Here is a 25,338-nt window from a genome sequence, read left to right on the forward strand (position 1 = left end):
TTTTTGGAAAGCGCAAACAGACGCTTCACATCCACCTGTTCCACTCCACTCATTATTTTATATACCTCTATCATGTCTCCCCTCAGCCGTCTCTTCTCCAAGCTGAAAAGCCCTAGCCTCTTTAGTCTTTCTTCATAGGGAAGTCGCCCCATCCCCGCTATCATTTTTATCGCCCTTCGCTACACCTTTTCCAATTCAGGTATGTATCCTTCCTCAGGGTCAGTAGCGAGCACTTTTCACTCTCCCCATATCCGGGGAAGGTACACTGGAAGACCAGATAGGGGGGGGGGGGAGAGTGAAAAGTGGGTAGACGTGATCTTCGGGTTATCTTTTTGCTGCTAACTTCTGTGCTTGGCATAGATATACAGGATTATTCATGACGTTATTAAAATCATAAGAAGAGGGAGAACTGTCCAAAGTTTTGGTATCATCTGAGTCATGGAATGGTGTGGTGGGATAGTCGGGTCTGAATTCACAGCCACTTTGAGGTGGTGTTAAAGAGTATTAGAATTGGAATGAGTGGAAGTAGAAATTCTCAGGATGGGCTCCTGAGGAGTACTAGTGATACTGTGAAGCAGATTAGAATTGCTCATCAAACTCTTCTGTGGTAGCTGTAGAATACTGGATGATGTCTGCAAGTGGTGGAGAGAAGTGGAGATTGGGACATAAAAGTGGCATGAAGTGCTGTAAGGATCCTTGCCTGGTAGGGAAACTTGTTTGAGAGGTGTGATGGTTGGGGAAGACTTGTTCTGAGTTTCTTGGTTATTGTGGGAACGCATACTTCATGGATGTGGAGGTTGGTTTCCCTCCCCCACCCCATGTTCTGTCTTTAAAATCGATCCAGCCTTGGCAGTAGGTGTAGCGGTTGGGGACCGGTCTATCTGGCATCGTGCAGCAGGAGCCAGCTGAATGCTTGACTAAGAGCTTGATTTTTGAAACATACAGCAGTCATAGTTTTCTTAGGCAGCTGTGGCTGTGTGTGGTCAACTTCAGCACTGTGAGGTACAGAAGTGCTGTTTAGAAGGCACTACAAGATGGTCACTCTGGCCCAGAGCCTGTGCCTTTTGAGTTTCTTGCTGCTGCAAAAGTAAGGGAAATCATTCTGGTGTGGCCCGCAAAATTATATATATATATATATATATACATACACATATACATACATGTATATACACAGTTCTTACTCCTGTAGATGCTGGATTTGGTCCACTGGGAGGTGGGTTGAGGAGGAGCCAAATTTTGAATTTACCATTGCTCTCTTGGTAGGTCCAGAAAAGTTTGGAGTGGTTCTACCCATGATTGTCTATGGCTACCCATGATTGTCTATGGCAAGGCACTCTGTCTACTCTTAAAATTTCTATTTACATAGAACATAAAACATGACGGCAGATAAGGGCCAAAAGGGCCATCCTGTCTGCCCATCCTCAGTAACCAACTCTTTTTTTCCTAAGGGACCCCATATTCCTGTCCCACGCTTTCTCAAACTCTGACACGGTCCCCGTCTCTACCAGGAGGCCATTCCATGCATCCACCACCCTTTTCATGAAAGATTATTTTATTAGATTCCTCCTAATCCTATTTCCTCTTAACTTCAGCGTATGCCCCCTCATTCCAGAATTTTCCATCATTTGAAAAAGGCTCACCTCTTGTACATTAATGCTACTGAGGTATTTAAATGTCTCTATCATATCCCCTCTCCTGTCTCTCTTCCAGCGTATACATGTTGAGGTCCCTAAGCCTGTCCCTATATGTTTTATGACTGAGACTGCTTACCAATTTCATAGCTGCCTTCTGGACTGACTCCATCCTGTTTATATCCTTCTCCACAAATGCACACAGTACTCTAAAATGGAGCCTCACCAGAGACTTATACAAGGGCACTATCACCTCTCTTTTCCTGCTGGTCATCCCTCTCCTTATGCAGCCAAGCATCCTTCTGGCTTTGACCATCACTTTTTCTACCTGTTTGGAGACCTTAAGGTCATCAGATACAATCAACCCCAAGTCCCACTCTTGTTTCATACACAGAAGCACTTCACCCCCTATATTGTACCGTTTTCCTGGATTCTTATAACCCAAGTGCATGACCCTGCATTTCTTAGCATTAAATCTTAGTTGCCAATTATCGTACCATTCTTCAAGCTTCGCTAGACTCTTCCTCATGCTATCCACACCCTCTGGGGTGTTCACCCTATTATAGAGTTTGGTATCATCCGCAAAGAGACCAGCCCTAATGTGGCTGTGTCACATGAACTTTATCTCACCACATCACTTTGTATTTGTTCACACCGGAGTCTGCAAACGCCTCTCTGGTACTATGTAAGCCACATTGAGCCTACAAATGGGGTAGGTGGGAAAATGTGGGATACAAATGTAACAAATAAAAATAAATAAATAAATAAACCTTACCAGACAGCCCTTCTGCAATGTCACTCACAAAGATGTTAAAGAGAGATGGCCCGAGGACCGACCTCTGCGGTACACCACTAATAACATCCTTTTCCTCAGAACAAGCTCCATTTACCACTACCCTGTTTCCCTCCATTTAACCAATTTTAAACCCAGTCAGTCACTTTAGGTCCTATACCAAGGGCACTCAGTATATTTATCAGTCGCCTGCAGAACCATGTCAAAGGCTTTGCTAAAATCCAACTACACCACATCTAGCGCGCCTCCCAAGTTCAACTGTTTGGTCACCCAGTCAAAGAAATCAATCAGATTCGTCTGACACGACCTGCCTCTAGTGAAGCCAAGCTGCCTCGTGTCCTGCAGTCCATTTGATTTGAGAAACCTCACAATCCTCTGCTTTAGAAGTGTTTCCACAAGTTTGCTTACCACTGAAGTCAGACTGACAGGTCTATAATTTCCAACCTTCAGCTGCCAATGCCGGGACTTCTGCAGGAAGGAAGCAGCCGAGAAGAGTGGAAGCTTCGGCATCCCTGCCAGCAAAGAGTGCTGCAGTTCTGGAGGGGCCTGAGCCCAAAGTGTGTGTGCATATGTTGGGGAGGGCAGGCCTCTTGTGGCTACCCCACTGCTACTTAGTAAGGCTATATCTTCATTGCTTGTTGATGGAGAAAAGTCAAATCTAGTATTGATATATAAACCCCTAAATGTCTTACCTGTGAAACAGCGAAGGTTTAATTTGCCAAGTGATAACTGAAGGCCCTCATTACCTTGCTTATCTTAGGGTAAATTGTCATTTGTTCTTTATACTTAATGGCATATCCTCAGGTAGACCAGTTGGGCTGGGGCCCACTCACTTTGGACAGGCTTACCCTGTAGTAGTGCTCCTTGCTGTGGCTGGTGAGGAACCCCAAGCCTTGCCAGCTGAAGACTCCAGGCATATCTTTCTCTCCTCCCCTGTCTCCTATCGATTATCCAGCCTCTCAATCCCCCCTCCCCACGTGCACCTTTTAAATCCTCTCTTCCCTTCCAGAGGTCGCCAGCAGTGAGCAGCAATTCACACTCGCTGTTCGGGGCCAGCCCTAGAGCTTTCCCCCTAGCGCGATCCCACCTAAGATGAAAATTGCTCTGGGGCCAACAGGAGCTACGTGTGCGCATCGTAACTCACTGCTAGTGACTTCCAGAATGGAAGAGAGATTTTAAAAGGTACACTGGGGTGGGGGGTTGAGAAAGGAAGAGATGTCAGATTGCCAGCAGGGTGAAGAGTAGAATAGAGAGGGAGAGATGCTGGACCACAGCAAATACACGCACATCAGAACCCACAACTCACATGTGAACTAAGGTGTGGGCTTCCTTGACAGGGGCATTCCTTACTTAGTAGGGCTAAAGAATTAAAAGCCATCTGTACCTCATCGGTCTACAGGATAGTCCCAATGCACTCAGATGCTAGAGTCACATAACTACATGGTAGGGGTAATCTCATACGTACTACCCTACCAAGGATGTCAGTTTCAAAGAAGATTAAAAAATGATCTGACCATAGCACAAGCAACAACTTAGAAAGAGAAACAAAAAACGTATGTCCCCCATTATAAAGGAATGTGAAATTGTCTGTGGTAGTGTGATTTGCCTTAAAATGGATGTCTCAGATGGAAAAAAAAACATTTTTGTGATAAGATGGGCACTGTCATACTTTTTCCATCTAACCTATCCTGACTTTGGGAAAGTGAAGCAGACAGATGCCTCAGCCGTCCTGGCCAGATGACAAAACTAGTTACTTCATTATAGCAGATTTCAGTTAGAAGCTTTAGTTTCATCAACTCAATCAACTTTCACATTTAAAGCTTTTATTCTGAAAAATAAAATACAAAAGATCAATTTTACATGTACTTTTCCCTCCCCCAACTCTTCCGAAATAACACAAAATGATTTTCATTAAATAATTAACAGGAGAGAGACATAACCATATCTACACATCAACAGAGTTCACCAGACAGAACTGTTCTACAAGATGCTACAGGAAATACCAATCAGCCACCCCCAGATTTCCCTTTCAAATTAGTTGGAACATGGTGGTGCAAAATACCGTTATGAAATCCATTGCAAAATTATCGGTTTTGGAACTTAGGTCTAAAATCAGACTGAAAAAAAGGAGACAGAGCAAAAATGTTCAGTACACAGCATTTGTGACTTTGCTGTATGGGTGATTTCATAACAGCGTGCTTATGTTTATTCACCTCTTGAGCACATGGATGTATAGGATATTGTCACCTTCATGGCTATGTGCACGCTTAAGCACGTAAGTGGCAGTAAATCAACTTAAGCGCTATTCCATAATTGTATGTGCAAGTGGCATACTCCCAGATTCTACAAACGGTGCACAAGTTTCCGCATGCAAAATTATACGGGATCCTGAGATGTGACCGCAACTAAATTGGAGACAATGACTGGGTCATAACTATTTGCATTAATTGGCAACAATTTGGATTTGTGCACATATCTTGCTACATGCTATTCTGTAAAGATCTGTGTGCAAATCTTCTAGCATGCAACTCAAAAGACTGCAACGTCATGGAAGGGGCATGGGCAGATCAGGGCGGCCACTAAAAATGCGTACAGTATTACTGAATACCGGAGATCTGCGCTTAATTTACACATCAGGATTTACGCCAGGTTTCAGTTGGTGTAAATCCTCAACTCCAAAATTTGGCACGGAAATCGGCTCTAAGAGCTATTTTATAAACGGCATGAAACTCGGAGCACCGTTTATAGAATAGTGCTCTGTGTGGATTTTTTCAGTGCTATTTACAGAATCTAGTCCACATGGGTGGAGCATGGGAGAGGTATGGGCGGTGCCGCCACTTACACATGCAGCTTACAGAATACAGTAAGTTACACCCCCCCCCCTCTACTTTTAGATGCCCATGGCTGGGGTAATTGCGAGTGTCCAAATTTTAGGCATGCTAATGTCAGGTTATGCTGCTATTCTGGGTACCAGATGCCATTACAGAATAGGCTTTCACCATGCAGCATCAGAGTGCCCCCTATATATGCCCTGGGGAAAAACACCCCAGAAATGCCTTGCAGAGTTTTTTTTGTTTGTTACATTTGTACCCCGCGCTTTTCCCACTCATGGCAGGCTCAATGCGGCTTACATGGGGCAATGGAGGGTTAAGTGACTTGCCCAGAGTCACAAGAAGCTGCCTGTGCCTGAAGTGGGAATCAAACTCAGTTCCTCAGTTCCCCAGGACCAAAGTCCACCACCCTAACCACTAGGCCACTCCTCCACTCAGTTTCCGTTTTCACGCTGTACTCGCATACTAATTTCAATTTAAAGTTGATATCGCTTTTTTATTTAAGTAGCCATGATAGTAACAGTTATAAAATTACACTGCACACACCATAAATGCTTCCCATAAAGTGAGTCTTAGTTGTGTTTTTTTTCCCATCCTTTCAGCATACAAAAAAAAAATCTTTTGGATAAAGGCATATGTTTTTCAGAGAGGAGCCAGTGGGATTATGATGTGAGAGTGGAGGGGGGAGGCAGAGAAAAGGAAATATTTGGATGTAAAGAACAGCCTTCCACTGGGAGGGAAAAGGCAAATAGAATTACGAGAATTCAAGAGCGTATGGGCAAGTCTAGTGGATCTTTAGGAAGAAAACGAGAGGGTAAATAAGGAAGGTCAAGTAGGGAGTAAAAGGAGCACATTAGAAAGTCATCAGTGCATGTGTTGGTATATAGACCATGCTTTTTAAGTCATGTTTGACAGGTCAGTCTCTGGAGATATCAATATTCCTATATTATGGCAACTTTGCATATGGGAACGGTGTTCAACCTGCCTATATTGGCACAAAGACCCTCAAAACTACCTGTGCAGTTTCACTTGGAAACTTTATCTGTTGTGAGTGGAATTTTACTGGAAAAGTCTGTAAAGATTTAAAAATACAGTCTTATGCATGTAATTCTCCTTGACCTAAACATGCCCCTGGGAACACCACCTACTTATGTGGTTAAAACTCCACACATTCTTTTACATTTTCAGTTGCAATGAGGAAGGCCAAATTTTTCAGACAGCAAACTTATGCCAGTAAAGTGCTTTTTATCTACATAAATGACTTTGAAAACTGACCTCATAAATACTAATAGCAGCAATATTTTTTTCCAAGGGAAGTCAGAGACTTACAGGAGAGTTGGTTTAATCTACTATTTTATTCTGCATCCTGGGCTTTCAGAGTCCTTTGGATCACTTAGAGAGAGGGGAAGGAAAAGCGTATAAATTAGCAAGAGAACAGGGAACCAAAAAAAAAGGAGCCAAGCATATATGGAGGACAGATGGTCAGCATGGTGCTAAATGTAGAACATAGGAAGCCAAGGGCTAAGAAAGCACCCCTGTCCGAAGAGCTTACCAGCTATAAGAGGAAGTGATAGGTAGACAGTACATATGGATGGCTGGATAGGCAGCACAGTGGACAGCTGCTCAGTTTTTTAAATTTAGGTGACTGAATTTTAGTCATATGTTTCAGGGTTTGTACTATTGCTCAACATTGTTCACTCCTGAAAGGCTGCCAAGGGTAGAGTGACGTATCTTTGAAAACAGATACTTAAATACAGTACTACATCTCTATCAGCAGACACATTTGGCCCCTCAAAGAAAGTCCTTTTAACTGATTACTGCTGCTTGAAATGTGCTCACAAAGAGACACAAAATGAACAAAAAAAAAAAGTGAAAACGGGAACAAAACGCAGTCCATGTGCTTCTCACTGCCGTGTGCTAGGGGTTCCAACAATGCCCAGTCCATTTTAAAAGGTCGTTCTTCTTTCCTGAAAAGACAGAAAAACAATACAAATAAACTCACTAACTAGTACAAGTTAAGTTAAAGTACAGTTATTTATATATTTTTTGGCCTGGCAGCTTCCTTTTACCCACTATGTTTCCAGATTAATTGTAACATACTGGGGCTATGGTGTAATTAGTTCATTTGCAACACACCTATAAGTTCAACCATCCCCTATCCATCTAACCCAGACGCTAGCAATACACCGAGGCCAAAGGCTGTGGACCAAGATTTCCTTCACTACTTAGCACATGTGCACCCTGAGTCTGCCCACTGAGGCTGTGATTTTACATAAGCATATTCTGTGTGTAAAGCATGTTTCACAGGCAAAACATGTCTGTAATAAACTTGCCAGCAGGTATATACACCTAAAAAGCAGACAAATTACAACATTGTGCCTATATTTAAGGTATACCCACTTCCAAATGACAAAAAATCTTCAGCTGGGTCCCACCAAACACATGCACATTCGATATTCATCCAATCTACTGAATATCAATGAATCCAGCTTCCTATATATATCGTCTATGTGGAAGACAATGACCTCAGTGGTGCTGCTCAGCGACTGGACTTAAACACTGGGACTTACACACCCATATCGTCATTGGACGCCCACCTCCACCCTAATATTTTACTACTTAATATTTTGTGCATTACTTGTGTGCTTTGGGTACTCTTTAGTGCTAAATTAACAGATACTCATTTTTTGTCAATCAGCCATAGGGGGCACTGTATATATATAGGAAGCTGGATTTATTGATATTCAGTAGATTGGGTGAATATCGAATGTGCACATATTTAAGGTATATGCATACAGGCATTCCTGACCATAAAAAAAAGAGGACTGAAGCTCTCAAATTTAGCAATTCAAAAGAAAACTTCACTATAATCGTGTTCAGCTCTTTCAATAGCTAGATCCACTGCTCATTCTAACATTCACGATGATCTGAAAAATGGGGGGGGGGGGGGGGGGGAAGCCTCAGATAATGCAGGTTATTTCCATCACTTAAATAGTCCTGCTGCATCAATTACTGGCATGAAAAAAAAAAACAGAGAACTTTTACTTCATTCTTTCATATTTTTTACTTTATATTATATAATAAAAAAAATCAGCTACTTAGCATAAGTGTAGCATAGCATAGGGGAGATTAACACAGCTGCTACGCTATGCATTATCTGAGGCTTTTTTCTCCCCGTTTTTCAGATCATCTTGAATGTTAGAATGAGCAGTGAATCTAGCTATTGAAAGAGCTGAACACGATTATAGTGAAGTGTTTTTTTTTTATTATTGCTACAGGTGTTCCTGAGGTACAGTTTGGGTGGAGTGGAGTGTGGCTGCAATGTATGCGCCTACTCTATAAATTATACACACTTACACCTTTGGAATATATGTGAATTTGTACCTATTGGGGGTCACTGAGCTTATTTATAAAGACATGTAGGCATCTATGTTGCCTATAAAAGGATGTACAATAAAAACTACATACCAGGAAAAGAAACAATTAACTATATTTAATGCAGATACACTCCCAAATTCTATAAATGGTGCCCAAAGTTAGATGAACAATTGAGCATGCAGTTATAGAATAGAGTCAGTTATGCATGTAAACTAATTGATTTAATTGGTGATTGTGGCAAAACAGTGGGTTTCCAAGCCTGTGAACTGTATTATTTCACGGTGTATTTCCCTTGTTTGGCCAGCAGATGGTGATTGTTTTTTGTTTTGTTTGTAAAGCTATTACACAAGTGACAGATTTTTCCCCACCTCGCTGTGAGGTAATCTTTAGTCTCAGATAGGGGGGAAGAGAAAGATTTTTATTTATTTATTTTTTATTTATTGCATTTGTATCCCACATTTTCCCACCTATTTGCAGGCTCAATGTGGCTTACATAGTTTGTTAACATTGTCATTACAGGATATCAGGTATAATTAGTAATGTGTAGCGATTAAGTAAAGGAAGAAAGAAGAAGGAAGGAAGGGAATGATTAGGGTAGTTATAGAAGGTGGGTTATGTGCATCAAAAAGCAAATGGAGAAAGAGATACAAGTAGTTTTCTGTGTCAATCACCCGTACTTTGAATGATTAACCAATTGTGCTTGCCTTCACACTTCTGGTCAAATTTTATATTCATCCAATATCTTTACTAAAAAGATACTGCTGTACTCTGACACAGTTCTTCAACTGAGGCAGGTGCCTGAAAATTCACTGAGATAAGTTAGAGGCACTGTAAAACAGAAGTACTTCAAACCGAGAGCTAACAAGAAAAGAGAAGAACAATTCAGAATGGAAGCATGTTCATAAAGTAGGGCATGTTTTTGGACTGGTCTGGTAGGACTAAAAGAAAGAAAATTATCAGGCAAGACATAATTCTTCCTTCCTCTCTTCACTGAGGACCTGTGAGAAGTTATTTTTTCCTGAACTCCACAGATACTACTTAGGTAGTAAACAAATGTTTAGTTACTTTTAATATTGATACCCGTTTGATTTACCTGTTATTGTTGCTATATTTTCACTATTGTTTCCTCTTACCATTGACAATAAACTTTATTAGTTTATTGCTGTCCTGAACTAAGAATCCTGTTGGTCTGTGGGTGCTTTCTGGGAACTACAGGGAACTGATCTATGCCCTATTCTGTATGCTGCATGCCTAATTTTTGTTATGCACAATTCCAAGGAAGTGTGGTGAAGCTTACTTCTTGGGCGGCCGCCAGCACCGTCCCTAAGCTGCTGCTGCCAGCTGACGGCCTCCATGTATGCTCATTTTCAAGCATGTATGGAAACTGAACATACGGTCAGTGGAGGGGCCTCCGGCTGACAGCAGCAGCCTGGGGACAATGCTAGTGGCTGCCCAAGAAGTAAGCTCATTTGGCAGGGAGGAGGTCTTTTGAGTGGCAGGGCATGGGGCACCCCACCAGCCACACTAATGGACATGAAATTAGGGCCCACCCAGACCCACCTGTGGCTATGCCACTGCCCTACATCCCTGGGAATGCCTATTTGTGATTTACATAAAAGCATGTGAGATCTTTCCGTGCATGTGCTTTTTACATGTGTATTCCAACACACAATTTTATAAGAGCTGCCTTCTGCATGTAAAACTTTGCATGTTGAAAAAAAATCTTTGTACTATTACCTCCTACATGCAAAATGCATGCACCTCTCTAGCGAAGGACTGGGGCATATCCGCTTTTGAAGTCTCTTATACAGTGTCTATTCCTTATGAAAATCACTGTTCCCTGATAGAGATTCTTCCAGTTTTTTATCTCCTACCTAGCAGGCAAATAGAGTGCACTTCAAAAGTGCTGCTGTCATAGGCGTCAGCTCTACAGTTGCTTGAGCATCCCTTCACTTTGTCTAAGGAGGGGTAATGTGTAATGGGTTTAGCATACCTAATCATTATGAAAAGTTGGCCCTTTGGGAGGGTGCACAAAGTCCAGATCTCCCTATTTTTCCGCAGGCAGGGACGGATTACATGCTTGTACACCACAGCTTTTAGTGATCTATCCTCTAGTAGACATTAGACAACTTTAAATTATGAGATATGGAAGCAGAACTTGTAGGCTATGCTAAGTGTTTGATTCAGTTTTTATTTTCTGAAAGCATTTCAGCTAATGTTCTAATAAAACATTTTTAAAACCCCTCTGAAGTCTGATTAAAAACTGTCCACTTATCTGAACGATCAGGAGCATGCTAATAGGGATATTTTCAAATAAATACATTTATAATTCTTTTTAAGTGCTACTGCTTTCTTTTCCTGCCACTAGATGGTCCATTTGCTTTTCCTAAGTAGGAACGGTGCCTTGATACAGTTGGTCTGTGCCTCCTGGCCCATATTTTGGAGTTACCTAACTAAAGAAAAATCACCTATAAACAAGGGTCCTCTAGCAGAATGTTATTTTACTACACAATGGTATCTGTTCTTCTGGAATACGCTTAGGATAGCTGGGTTGGAGAAAAGCATCCTATAACTAAAGTCCTAGTGTGTAGCCCCCCCAGGCTGCAAAATCACTCACTGGACAAGGAAAGAGGTATAGCACTAATTCACAGATCTCACTTCACCGTAGAAAAACCGTAGCCGAGGCCATAACACCCCAACCTGAAATCGCCTCAGTTAGAATCCACCATACAACCTTGCTGGATCACCTAACTGTGTACTATTTTACAGACCTCCAGGGAACTGGCACAACTGCAATCACACTTCATGGACTTCATATCGAACACCTGTGTATTTAACTCCAACCTACTCATAATAGGGGACATAAACCTATACCTAGAAGACCCCAACTCCACCAATGCACGTGAATGCATGGAATTCCTCCAACTATGGGGCCTAAAATGGCCACATATTTATTTATTTATTGTACATTTATACCCCACGTTTTCCCCACAGTTGTGCAGGTTCAAAGTGGCTTACAATGCATTAAATAAATACAAATACAAGAAAATTAATTAGAATAGAAGGAACGGGGAAGAAGAAAATAGAGGAGAGGAGAGTCTAAAATGGTCCGTAGGTACGTTGATAGAAAGGACTGCAGGCAATACGTTGAATCCATGGAGTTGACTGAATAGATTCAATTGCTTGTTAACACATACATCCCTATTACCAGCTGCCCTTCAGAACCCATATTAAATGGCACACACTTGACCTTATTACACACAAATTATTTTCCAACCAGAACCTTATACTACTAGAAACAAAATGGACTGACATACCATGGTCAGACCACCACAAATTAAACCTATCCCTACAATGGCGAAAAAAAGGCTCACACCACAATCAAAAACGCACAACCTACACCACGAGAGGCCAAATTGACCCTGTAACATTCTGGTAACACATCTACAAGAGTGAGTGGTCAGCAAAAACAGACTCAAAACACTATCTCCTAGATTGGGACAACAGATGCAGAAGCATATTAGACAAAATAGCACCACTACAAACAAGAACTTCATGAAGACATAACTCGATACCATGGTTTAACAAAGAACTGAAAAAACTAAAAACACAAACCAGGAGGCTTGAACGAGCATGGAATAAAATAAAAGATGACTACACACTTAACACATGGAAACAAATGCAAAGAAAATACAAATACGCAATAAGACAAAACCAAAATAGGGCCAGACTACAAAGACACGCATAAACTTTTCCAACTTGTAAACAAACTACTAGATACCACACCAGTTACCACAACCAACACAGACACCCCATCAGCAGACAACCTTGCTAAATACTTCAACGCGAAAATTATAAAGCTACGACTCACGCTACCCCGTAATACCACCGATCACAAAAAATTCATTGACTGTCTAGACCCAATCCCCGATGAATATCCAGCAGACCGAATCTGGACAAACTTCGCTCTTTACCGATGAAACAGTCACCCATGCGATCAACAGGTTCGCCAAATCCCACTGCAAACTGGACATATGCCTCAACAACTTAATAAAATCCGCCCCTCAATGCTTCATAACAGACCTCACATCACACCTAAACTACATGTTACCACACGGTCTCTTCCCTAAGGATAAAGGAAACATACTACTCACCCCAATACCTAAAGATTCAAAGAAAAAAGCAAACAACATAACCAACTACGCCCGGTAGCATCTATCCCTCTGGCAGTCAAACTAATGGAAAGTATGGTAACCAAGCAGCTTACCGACTACTTAAACAAATTCTCAATATTACATGAATCACAATTTGGATTTTGATCCAACCACAGCACCGTAACAGTACTAATCACTCTCCTAACCAAATTCAAACAAGCAATTGCAACTGGCAATAGTGTACGTCTCCTACAATTCTACATGTCCAGCACGTTCAACATGGTAAACCATAAAATACTATTAAATATCCTAGAATACTTCGGGATTGGAGCAAGTATACTTAGTTGGATCAAAGGCTTCCTAACCGCAAGAACATACCAAGTGATATCAAATTCGAATACATCATTACCACGGAAGCCAGAATGCAGAGTACCCCAAGGATCACCGCTTTCACCGACCCTTTTCAACCTAATGATGACACTTCTAGCCAAATCGCTATCCAACCAAGGCCTTAATCCTTACATCTATGCAGATGATGTTACGATCTACATCCCGTTCAAACATGATCTAACAGTGATCACAAACGAAATCAAACACAGCCTCCAAATCATGAATTCATAGGCGGATGCATTTCAATTAAAACTCAACACAGAAAAAATACAATGTCTCATCCTTTCATCACAATATAACATGAACAAAGCCACCACTATAAAACATCCCAGACTACACCCTTCCTGTTTCAGATAGCCTGAAAATTACAATTGACCGAAATCTCACACTAGAAAGCCATGAGAAGAATACAACAAAGAAAATGTTCCATTCAATGTGGAAACTCAAAAGAGTAAAACCTTTCTTCCCAAGAGAAATATTCCGCAGCCTGATACAATCAATGGTGCTAAGCCACCTAGATTACTGCAATGCCATCTATGCTGGATGCAATGAACAAATCATTAAGAAACTCCAAACTGCCCAAAACACAGCAGCCAGACTCGTATTCGGAAAAACGAAATACGAAAACGCCAAACCCTTAAGAGAAAAACTACACTGGCTCCCACTTAAAGAACGTATTGCATTCAAAATCTGCACTCTAGTTCATAAAATCATTCACGGCGAGGCCCCGGTCTACATGTCAGACCTCATAGACCTACCACCCAGAAACACAAAAAGGTCAGCACGCACATTCCTGAATCTCCACTACCCCAGCTGCAAAGGGCTAAAATATAAATTAACATATGCATCCACCTTCTCCTACATAAGCACGCAACTATGGAATGCACTACCAAACATCATAAAAACAATGCACGACCTAACAAACTTCTGAAAATCACTAAACACCAACCTGTTCAATAAGGAATACCAATACACAATGATCCATTCTAAATACCAGATAACGAAACCTATACCAGAACTGGACAAAACTGAACTCTCTACAATCAACTGCTTCATTCACTTTGTCACTAATGAACTTTAATGCAATGCCACTTTATTTCTTATTCCAAAAATGAATTGTCTATACATGACTGCTTAATCTACTCTGTCACTTATGAACTTTAATGCAATACCACTTTGTATTCCTCATTCCAGAAATGGCGATCGCCATCACGGAATAATGTAAGCCACATTGACCCTGCAAATAGGTGGGAAAATGTGGGATACAAATGCAACAAATAAATAAATAAACATCCTGTAAATAAAGTCCTATTAGAATATAGTCCATGTTGTTGATGTGCGCTCTTGCAATCAATACACAAAAAGCCGGCCATTATTTTCTGCACAAATTGCCAGTGACTAGATCACAAGTTGTACTTGCATTCCAGACAGTTGTTACCTTTTGTGTAAGAGAAGTATACAACTGATCCACTGGTTTAGTCCTGTTAAAGAAAGGAACACAGTTAAACAGGAACAATCGTTATGTGTTTTTTTTTTTTTTTACATAGCAATAATTTTAAAGAAGACTTCATAGGTCAAGGTTTGGATCTCATACTTTATTTTTCATGCAAACTCACTCTGTACTACAAATGAGAATTAACCCCAGCCATGGGATTCAATTTCAGATGCTCATTGTAACGTAGATATAGTTTGACCCCCACAAACAAGGGTATGTGTTTCTATATAACTCATTACAAAATTTAAATTTAAAAATGCTATAACCTTTAGGCACCATTTAAAGTGCTGAATAATACAGCCACATTATTTAAGAGACTGTTTGCAATGGCATGCCTCCCTCAAATTCACTTACAAGATGGATGTTATTATTAGTTACCTGCTGTTAGCAGTGGAATAGCTACTGGGGACCTTGGGGGGGGGGGGGGGGTCTAGGTCCCCCCTCCCCCCCACTTTGGGTCCCCAAAGTCTAATGGTTTGGCTGGTAGGGGATCCCCAAGCACTGCCAGCGGAAGCTTTCCTGCACAATATTCGCCGCCATGCTGCCTGCCCTGCTTCTCCCTTCCTCCCTCGCACGCATGCTTGGTTTAATGAAATTGAGCATGAGCGAGCTTCTTGCATGCTGAATTTCACTAAAACCGGGGCGGGAAAGCAGGGCAGGCAGCATGGTGCTGAGTATCGCCACAGGAAAGCTTCTGCTACAAGCCCGGGTATGTGGGGTTGTAGTGGGGGCAGAGAGTGGTGAGGAAAAATGTGCCCTCTCCCCCCCCCCCCCCAAAAAAAAAATCAAGGTCTGGCTACACCTCTGTTATGGATTATCTCATACACATAGGGGGTAACTGCATAACAGGGCACCTGCTATAGGCCCTGGATACAATGCATATTTTATGAAGAAATACAGACACCCATATTTCTAGAACTCTTAGCGCAAGTGGCAGAGAATGCATGTATGTCTAGGTGCACCCACTTATACTATCCTTGTAGCTGGTGGAAATGCCCAAGCCTAGATACATGAAAGCGCATAAATTAGTGTTCTATCATTTTCATGCATAATGTGTCCTCTGCCCAAGCTCTGCCAGTATGCATGCCCACTAGCAAAGCATAGCATGTACTTTTCCACTGATTGGTATTCTGTAAGAGATTGTTCACCCACATAGGCATGTAAATAATTAGAATGGTGTCATGCGTGTGTTACTGTCTTTCTTCTATGTTTGTGCAGCGCTGCATACGCTTTGTAGCGCTATAGAAATGCTAAATAGTAGTAGTAGTGTTCTTTATGCAGCTCCTTATAGAATTACCCCCACAGTACCTATTTTATGGAAACAGCTACACCGGGACACTTGTGAAACACACAAGAATTTAGTCTTCCAGCAGAAGCTCAAAACATGGCATTTCAAGAAGAGCTTAGAGGTGCTAGTATGCATGAGGTATGGTGGGCTGAATTTTACATTGATTGTAACCATGGAATTTATTGGAGAGGATGTAATAATGTTTTTAATGTTTTATGACTGCTATTCTGCCAAGTACATTTGCAAAACTGGCAAGTAATAAAACAAAATATAACATTGATTTTTTTTTTTTGTAAAAAAAAAACAAACAATGTGCTCAAATCCTACTGAGACTACAAACTACCAAAAATATTTTGCTCGACAGAGTAGGGGTGTATTTGCTGGAAGCCAAGCTATATTACTACTCTAGTAGAAAAGTAAATTTCTACTATTAAAATTACTTTTCATTTTGAGGCTTCTCATTTCACATCAATAAAGTGCCTCTGGCATCTTCCTAGTTAGCCACTGGCCTAGTACAACCCAGAGAACAAGTTACACCTATCTCAACAGCCACGTCAAAATCTTAGTAGCCAGGTAGCAGATGTGCACTGAGAACACTCTACAAGCCCTCATTACATTTCTGTGCAGCTGACATATTTCAAATTTGTGAGGCAATATTATGACTGTAATATTATGACTGTACCAGCTTCAGCCTTAACCAAATAAAGCATTGCATGAAGCAGAACTAGGCTGGAGAGCATGTATTCATGACTCATTTACCATCATAGCACCTAGTTCAAAGAATTTTGCCACTGCTAAAGCTACAGGACATGGTACAAATACTATCACCTTAATGACCAGCATTAAGATGGACAGATGGACAGTCCTCCTGTCTCCCCACAACCTCGGAAGGCCTGGCTTTCTCAGTCCCATGCCTCTCTCCATTATCTGCCTCCAAGTTCTCTGTAGCTTGAATTGTTGCTGTTCTTTTGCCATAAAGCTGGAACCTCTCTCTTGCTCCTGCTAACATTGCACCACTCACTGATCAGCAGCTGTTTGAACCTTGTGGCATCCACAGGTAACAAGGCATGAATTAAACAGTTTCAGATCAGCGCTAGAATGAGAAGCAGTAATGATTCAATGACAGTTGGGCATGAAGCACTGTCCTCCTCCTGCTCCAATGCCATGTTAGCCTTTATTAACTGAAGAACTGGTTGTGCTCTCCCTTCTGGAAGGAGACAATGGAGAGGACTGTGGTCAAAACTATGGTATTGCAACAAAACTAACTTTGTCTTTGTGGTGATGACCACAGCTCCCTTGCAATCAAAGCCTAGGGACTGGTATGAAAAGGAGGACTGTTGAAGCTCCAGGAGAGGTGTGTGTGTGAGGGATGCAGAATTTAAAAAAAAAAATTGGGGGGGGGGGGGAGGGGGAGGGGGCACTTGCAAGGCTAAAGGTTCACCTAGTATAAGAGTTCTTAACCTTTTTTGGCTCCCACTACCCCTTAACTGTTCAATAAAACCCTTGTACCCCTTTCCTAAACCATGTGTCCCATTTTTTCCTCAGACGTGTACATATATTCAGCACAGTTAATGGTTTAGACAGCACAGCTAAATATACAAGCAGAGCTTCCAAAGTTGACATTTCATTTACACCTGCCTTTCATATACCCCAACTAGAGGTACACTAATTGCCCAATACTGTCTTACACTTATAGATTATTCCCCTTATTATATAATGTGAGTGCCTGAGTGCTCAGATGATAGAATACTGGCGCTTACATGAGTGAATGTTACAGATTTACTGGTACATATTTTATGTATGTTTTATTGTACCCTGCTCTGGTCTAAAGCGGGATATAAATGCAGAAAATAAAAAATAAAACAATCTTAGCATGCTACTTGCTTAGCACGCAAATACAAGGCGGGCATTTATGAAGGTGGAGTAAAAGCATCTCCCACAAGTGGAGGAGTAGCCTAGTGGTTAGAGCACCAGTCTTGACATCCAGTGGTAGCCAGTTCAATTCCTGCTGCTGCTCCTTGTGATCTTGGGCAAGTCTCTTAACACTCCACTGCCTCAGCTACAAAATTAGATTGTGAGCCCTTCAGGGACAGAGAAATACCCAGCGTACCTGAATGTAACTCACCTTGAGCTACTACTGAAAAAGGTGTCAGCAAATTCTAAATAAATAAAATAAAAATTAAGACGCATCTTATACAACAGTCATAACATCCGTCTTATCCCACTCAAAATTTAACAGAGCCCTGAAAACCTCAGCGGCATTTAATGCAAGGGTTTACTGCACCCACCTAGTCATCAATTCTCAAGAGGTTCATTTACCAATTTAGAATAAATCTGTATCTTAATTTTTGAACTTCTCCATGGGTGATATCTTGATCATATGTACATAATGAAAAAGACTTTGAGCTGTAAATATTTTACAGCGTGCAACTTATCTTGAGCAGAGCATAAGTCAGACGGGGGATAAATTGTCCAACACGATCATGTTTCGCCCCCCCCCCCCCCCCCCCAGGGCTGTTTCAAGGACCATCCCCTCAAAAATTCATTAGCGCCAGCTCAGCTCCTGCATATCGGAACTTCTTTGCCAGAGAAGTGTCGGACCATTTATCCCCTGTCTGACTTACGCTCTGCTCAAGGTAAGTGCACGCTATTAAGATATTTACAGTTCAAAAGTCTTTCTCATTATGTACATATGATCAAGATAATATCCATGGGCAAGTTCAGAAATTAAGATACAAATTTACTCTAAATTGGCGAATGAACCTCTTGAGAACCGATGATGAGGTGGGTGCAGTAAATCCTATCTACATGTAAGGTGCACCGCTGAGGTTTTCGGGGCTCTGTTACATTTTGAGTGGGATAAGACGGATGTTATGACTATTGACTACTTCTTCCCACTTTAGTTCACAGCCCAGTTTTGAGTATTCTTATAGAACAGTGTCATTTATGCATTAAAGTGCTGCATTTCAGAACGCACACATACACCTGCTACAATCGTGGCGTTCGGTGGCATATCTAAATGGTGCGGAAATGTCAGCTTAAACCACTATTCTACAATAGTACTTGGGTGCCCAGATCTCATTACAGAATTCATGCTTAGTGCCCTGCATTTTGATGACTAACTTTTGGTGAACTTTAGAGAATCGCTCCCTCGGGGGTAAATTCTCAAAAGCTCACCGAAGTTTAGGCGCAGAGAGATGATACAGGCCAAGCATAACTTCTATAATGGCAGCTGTGCATGCAACTACCATTATAAAGTACTAGTGTAAATCTGCATTTACATGTCTAATTTTAGGCATTAGCCTATAGTGGGAATAACTGAATAACTGTAGGCAGTTAGGTGCATAAATTATAGCATTCTATAATCCATGAGCCTAACTGCCTGACACACTCCTCACCTGGAGGGGGGGGGGGGGGTAAAAAAAAACGATGCAGGAAGGAACCTCTATGACACTATAAAACAGAACAGGAGAAGAAGAGGATGACACCAATGACACCCAGCTGTTGGGATAATTCTCAAGAATACCCTTTATTCAAAGCACCAGCAACAAAGACCCAACATGGGCTGTGTTTCGATGGACAAAGCCACATGCCTCAGGGGTCACGAAACAGACTCTGAATGGAAGGATAATAAATATAACTGGTGCATATGGAAAAATGCACGTTCACTATACTGTAATCACAGTGAACAGTGCAGACAAATCATAGACATGAAACCTCTACCCTGCCCATGTCCCAGGCTACCTTGAAGTTGCATACTCTGGAATTTAAGTGTGCAAATTATAGAATAGCAACTCATGGTAGTCCCATGTGTAACTGCTAATTAAGACCAATTATTGACTGTTAATTCAAATTAACAGCTAATTACTGGATTAAGTTATGCACACAACTCAGAATGCCTCAAATCCTGCCCATTTAGCAGCTAAGTCTGAACGTATAATGGTGTAAACGGATCTATTTATCTATCTATATATATATTGTGAGGAACCCCTGAGGGTCAGGGAAGAAGGGATCCGGGAGAGGAGCAAGATGGGTAGGTTTCATACCCTGGATTCCAACTACAAGTCCCAGGATCCTAGGGGCTGGGAAGCCACGCTCCCACGGAGGCATAAGTTTCCCAAGAGCCGGAGAAGGGAGGAGGACTACAGTTCCCAAGAACCCCTGCAAAGCCCTGGGGGCAAGCAAAGGGAGCAGCAAGGGAACTACAAGTCCCAGGATCCCGAGAGGAGGGGGATTGGCTGAGCAGGAATAATCAGGAGGGAGAGGACCAGCTGGGGACCATAAAGGGAGAGAAGCCCACGGAATGGGAGGGGGAGAAAGAGGTTGGAGAGGAGATCCAAGCCCAAGATGACTGGGGAAGTGAGCCCATGGAGATTGCTGCTCTAGCTCAAGTACAAGGAAAGAAGTTGAAAGGCTTCAATACAAACCTTCTTCAAGGCTGGGGAAAGCTTGGAGGAAAAGTTAAGCAGCTGTTCCACTCAAGGGAAAGAGAGGTGCTGTTCTGTAAAGCAGTGAATGATTTCAGCTGTGGCCAGAAGTCACACCCAGCTGGAGAAACTGGTAGTGACTTGAACTGTGTCCAGGAACCTGGCCATGCTGGGGAAGCAGTGAGTGATTTGAACTATGTTCAGAAGTCATGCCATGCTGGGGAGGCAGTGAGTGATTTAAACTGTGTCCAGAAGTCATGCCATGCTGGGGAAGCAGTGAGTGATTTAAACTGTGTCCAGAAGTCATGCCATGCTGGGGAAGCAGTGAATGATTTAAACTGTATCCAGAAACTGTGGCCAGCGGAGGGGGGGGGGGGGGGGGGGGAGGAACAAGGGGTGATATGTGCTGTAACCAAGGACTTTGTCTGGAAGAGGAAATGTCTTGGCCTTGCTGATGGAATAAAGCGGTTTTAAGCATATTTTTGGAGTCTGCTTCTGGCTGTGTCCAGGGAAGGGCCCTTCCAGGGTCAGCCGAGTTCATACCTGCAGAAAGGCCTGAAGGTGGTGGCCTGCTGACAATATTTTTCTATGTAGCTGCAGATTTGGATGTGTGTGAAACAAAACAAAGCCAGGTAGCTCTGACAAATTATTTCTTTAAACAGGCTACTAAATTATGTACTACTTGCTTTGCTGTTAATACTGAAGCTTTAAACACAAGCATGGGCCTGCAAAGCAGACAAGGCAGCTCTTCAACATGTTAGAGAGCAGACACAAAGCTAGAAGCCTGGATAAAAATCACACAGGTTCATCAGAAAGATTAAATGAGCATGCCTACAGCTGTGGGATATAGTAACACTGCAAACAAGAAACAGACACCACAAAGGTACCCCATGCTCACTTTATCTTGCCTCAGGACTTTTTCTTGTATTGTCTTCTTATCTTTGGCTAGAACAAAAGAAACCAGAATTGTTTGTCGTTTTTTTCCCCCCAAAATCATGGAACTTTTTTTTTTTTTTGCATAAGAAACAGACAGACTGATCTAAGGAAGCATGTGGAAAGCTCTTTTGTAAGTCTTCCTGAACCTCAGTTAGTTGCAGAAAAGGTTGGAACTATGCTATCAATACAACTCTGCCACAGCTCAAGGGAGTTCATTATCAGCCATTTCTTGCTTGTGTGGTACCATCTTCTTCTGGGTAAACAGGACAAAATAGCTGTTAAAGTGGCCCAAGAATGCAATGGTATGCAAAGCTCAGATGGTTTTTTTACATAGTAAAATTGTTCACCTCTCATCCCTCGCCTCTCTAACACCAGCTTTACAGCACATCTATTGAATGTGTAAAATAAATTATCTGACCTCAAAATATAGAGAGCAGCCATACACTGGCAAGTTTGTTTTTACAAACCAGCTTATTATTGGGGCAGTATAGAAAGTGTTTAAATCAAGAAACCTGTATTACTCAAGGGCAGAATTTTCTAAACTTCCTATTACTGAAAATTCTCTTCTCTCTTCTCCTCAACATCACTTTGACCCCTGCCATGGCTGGCTCAGTTGCCTGCCATTCGTCAGTAGCCTTCTGACAGTCTAGAGAGATCAGAATAAAAAATGCACAACAAGAGCAAAAATGAATTCATATAAGATAACATTTTGGACTTGCCTGTTAATTTCTTTTCCTTGAGTCCTGACAAACCAGTCTAGATGAATGGGTTATGTTCTCTGCCAGCAGATGGAGCCAGAGAAAAACAAATCTGTTGGTTGGGGGGGGGGGGGGGGGGGGTAGGTGTAAAAGATGTCCGGCAGAGCGTGGCAATGGTGTCATTTTATTTCTTGATGAGGTCAGCGACCTCCTCCACTTTGTCTCCAAAACTGGTGAAGAAACATGCACCAAAAGCAATTCAGGGTATTGAAAAGGAAAAGAAAGCTTTGTAACCAAAAAAAGATTGCAGGAAGACAAAGGCTAATCCACAAACTATGAAAGCCTGATAACGCAGTGGTAAAGATTGATCAAGGTAGGGTTCTTCACTTGACCTCAACCACGGTTCTGTTAAAGCAAGAACCTGAAAAGATTAAAAATCAAATAATAGAAGAAAGATGTTTTCTTCCTAAGGGCCTGGCAGTTCAAAAGCCCCAAATTGATTGAAAAACTAGAAGGGGCCTTCTTAACAATAGGCCAATGAACTAGACGACGATAGGGTGGTTTAGTGATGAAAGATTCCACATTAGGAGTCACCAACCAGGAAAGGGACCAAGGTGTCATAGTTGATACATTGAAACCCTCTGCTCAGTGTACAGCTGCGGCTAAGAAAGCAAATAGAATGTTGGGTATTATTAGGAAAGGAATGGAAAACAAAAATAAGGACATTGTAATGCTTTGTACTGCTCCATGGTGTGACCGCACCTCAAATACTGTGTGCGATTCTGGTCATTGCATCTCAAAAAAGGGAATTAGAAAAGGTACAGAGAAGGGTGACGAAAATGATAAAGGGGATGGGACGACTTCCCTATGAGGAAAGACTAAAGCGGGCAAGGCTCTTCAGCTTGGAGAAAATAATGAGTGGAGTGGAACAGGTAGATGTGAATTATTCAGGGTCGTCAAGTCGCAGGAGGAATGTGAACGATTACAGGAGGACCTTGCGAGACTGGGAGAATGGGCGTGCAAGTGGCAGATGAAGTTCAATGTTGACAAGTGCAAAGTGATGCATGTGGGTAAGAGGAACCCGAATTATAGCTACGTCTTGCAAGGTTCCGCGTTAGGAGTTACGGATCAAGAAAGGGATCTGGGTGTCGTCGTCGATGATACGCTGAAACCTTCTGCTCAGTGTGCTGCTGCGGCTAGGAAAGCGAATAGAATGTTGGGTATTATTAAGAAGGGTATGGAGTCCAGGTGTGCGGATGTTATAATGCCGTTGTATCGCTCCATGGTGCGACCGCACCTGGAGTATTGTGTTCAGTACTGGTCTCCGTATCTCAAAAAAGATATAGTAGAATTGGAAAAGGTACAGCGAAGGGCGACGAAAATGATAGTGGGGATGGGACGACTTTCCTATGAAGAGAGGCTGAGAAGGCTAGGGCTTTTCAGCTTGGAGAAGAGACGGCTGAGGGGAGATATGATAGAAGTGTATAAAATAATGAGTGGAATGGATCAGGTGGATGTGAAGCGACTGTTCACGCTATCCAAAAATACTAGGACTAGAGGGCATGAGTTGAAGCTACAGTGTGGTAAATTTAAAACGAATCGGAGAAAATTTTTCTTCACCCAACGTGTAATTAGACTCTGGAATTCATTGCCGGAGAACGTGGTACGGGCGGTTAGCTTGACGGAGTTTAAAAAGGGGTTAGATAGATTCCTAAAGGACAAGTCCATAGACCGCTATTAAATGGACTGGAAAAATTCCTCATTTTTAGGTACAACTTGTCTGGAATGTTTTTACGTTTGGGGAGCGTGCCAGGTGCCCTTGACCTGGATTGGCCACTGTCGGTGACAGGATGCTGGGCTAGATGGGCCTTTGGTCTTTCCCAGTATGGCACTACTTATGTACTTATGTACTTATGGTTCTTTACTCTTTCAAAAAATACTAGGACTAGGGGGCATACAATCATTGGAGCCCACTTTTAAAAATTATTGGGGCTGCTAAATCCAATGCAAATGCCACCTTCCTGGACACAGTCAATGAGTTTTTTCAATATTGGGGATGCTCAAGCACCCACAGCACCCACAGAGCTGGCTCCTATGCATACAGTGAAGCTACAAAGTAGTAAATTTAAAACAAATCAGAGAAAATATTTCTTCACTCAACGTGTAATTAAACTCTGGAATTTGTTGACAGAGAATGTAGTAAAAGCAGTTAGCTTAGTGGGGTTTAAAAAAGGTTTGGATAACTTCCTAAAAAAAAAAGTCCATAAGATGGACTTGGGGAAAATCCACTGTTTATTTCTGTTTTGGGATCTTGCCAGATATTTGTAAACTAGATTGGCCATTGCTGGAAACAGGATGCTGGGCTTGATGGACCTTCGCTCTATCCCAGTATGTTCTTATGTTGTCTGTAGCTTGAATAGCAATTGCTTCTCCAGCTGCAGAACTGGTATCCCTCCCTTCATCTCAGCACTCCGTGGTTCACTGATGAGCAGCTACTTGAACCACAGGGTATTCCATAGGTAGTGAAGCATGGTTAAAACAGCTGCTGATCAGTAAACCACATAGTGTTGTTAACAGAAAGAAAGGAGAAAGGGTGCTGGCTCTGCAACAGGAGAACCAGCCACAATTCAAGTTACAAGCCAGACATATCACACTATGTTGGCATCTTCAACAGCATGCCATGTTTAGCATTCCTGGTATTACTTTTCTTAGCAGTTAAAAAGGATTACAATTATTTATATCTTCTTGTTTGTTCTCATCTTAATTTCATTCCTACAGAGACAGGGATGCTAAACTATTTATAACATTTATTCATGTCCCCTGTTACAAACATTAACAGCCCCATTTTACAAAGGACATAGAAGTCAGAATTGAAAGGTCCAGGTAAACATGTCTTAAGCTTCACTCACTAATATTTTAGAAAACAATCTGCTGACATAGAGGCTGTTCTGAAATACGAGAGAAGTGGATGCTTATGTGCCAAGTGCAAGTGGAATAAATATCCATGTTAGAAAAAAAATGTTGAAAATGTAATTGGGTTGAAAACTAGCACACAAATGTGTTTATGCCATGTACACATTTACTTTAGCTGATAGAAAGACCTGTTTCCTTTGCCAGTCTGGCATTTAGGGTGGGGGGTCAAAAGCCACAGGGGGATTAAGGAGGCAACTTCCCCTATTCTCTAGTGGAGTGTTGTTCAATAGCAGCTGGTACCAAATCCTAAATGTGCTTGGTAGCAGGTGTACCTCACAACATCAAAGGCACTTTTTTTTGTGGCTTAGTCGTTATTAAAACAGGTCTAAGCGCACAACATCTTA

At 41.9% G+C, this 25,338-nt stretch overlaps 1 protein-coding gene across 6 annotated transcripts in view; it reads right to left on the minus strand.

Moving 5' to 3' along the window:
• Positions 1-5,836: 5,836 nt before the first annotated feature.
• TPST1 (tyrosylprotein sulfotransferase 1) overlaps positions 5,837-25,338 on the minus strand; it is a 172,628-nt gene continuing 153,126 nt past the window's right edge. For 2 of the 6 annotated variants that reach the window (XR_003939883.1, XR_003939882.1), the window contains 3 exons: positions 21,286-21,332; positions 14,616-14,658; positions 5,837-7,222 (listed from right to left, as the gene is read on the minus strand). Coding sequence is in view for 4 of the 6 variants with exons in the window: in XM_030185609.1 (XP_030041469.1) it covers positions 21,297-21,332 (36 nt within the window). In the remaining 2 variants the exon portion in view is untranslated. The remainder of the gene's footprint in view (positions 7,223-14,615; positions 14,659-21,285; positions 21,333-25,338) is intronic. The other 4 variants (XM_030185609.1, XM_030185607.1, XM_030185611.1 and 1 more) reach the window with 2 other exon arrangements.

This window comes from Microcaecilia unicolor, chromosome 13 (genome assembly GCF_901765095.1).
Source record: "Microcaecilia unicolor chromosome 13, aMicUni1.1, whole genome shotgun sequence".
Taxonomy (NCBI): domain Eukaryota; kingdom Metazoa; phylum Chordata; class Amphibia; order Gymnophiona; family Siphonopidae; genus Microcaecilia; species Microcaecilia unicolor.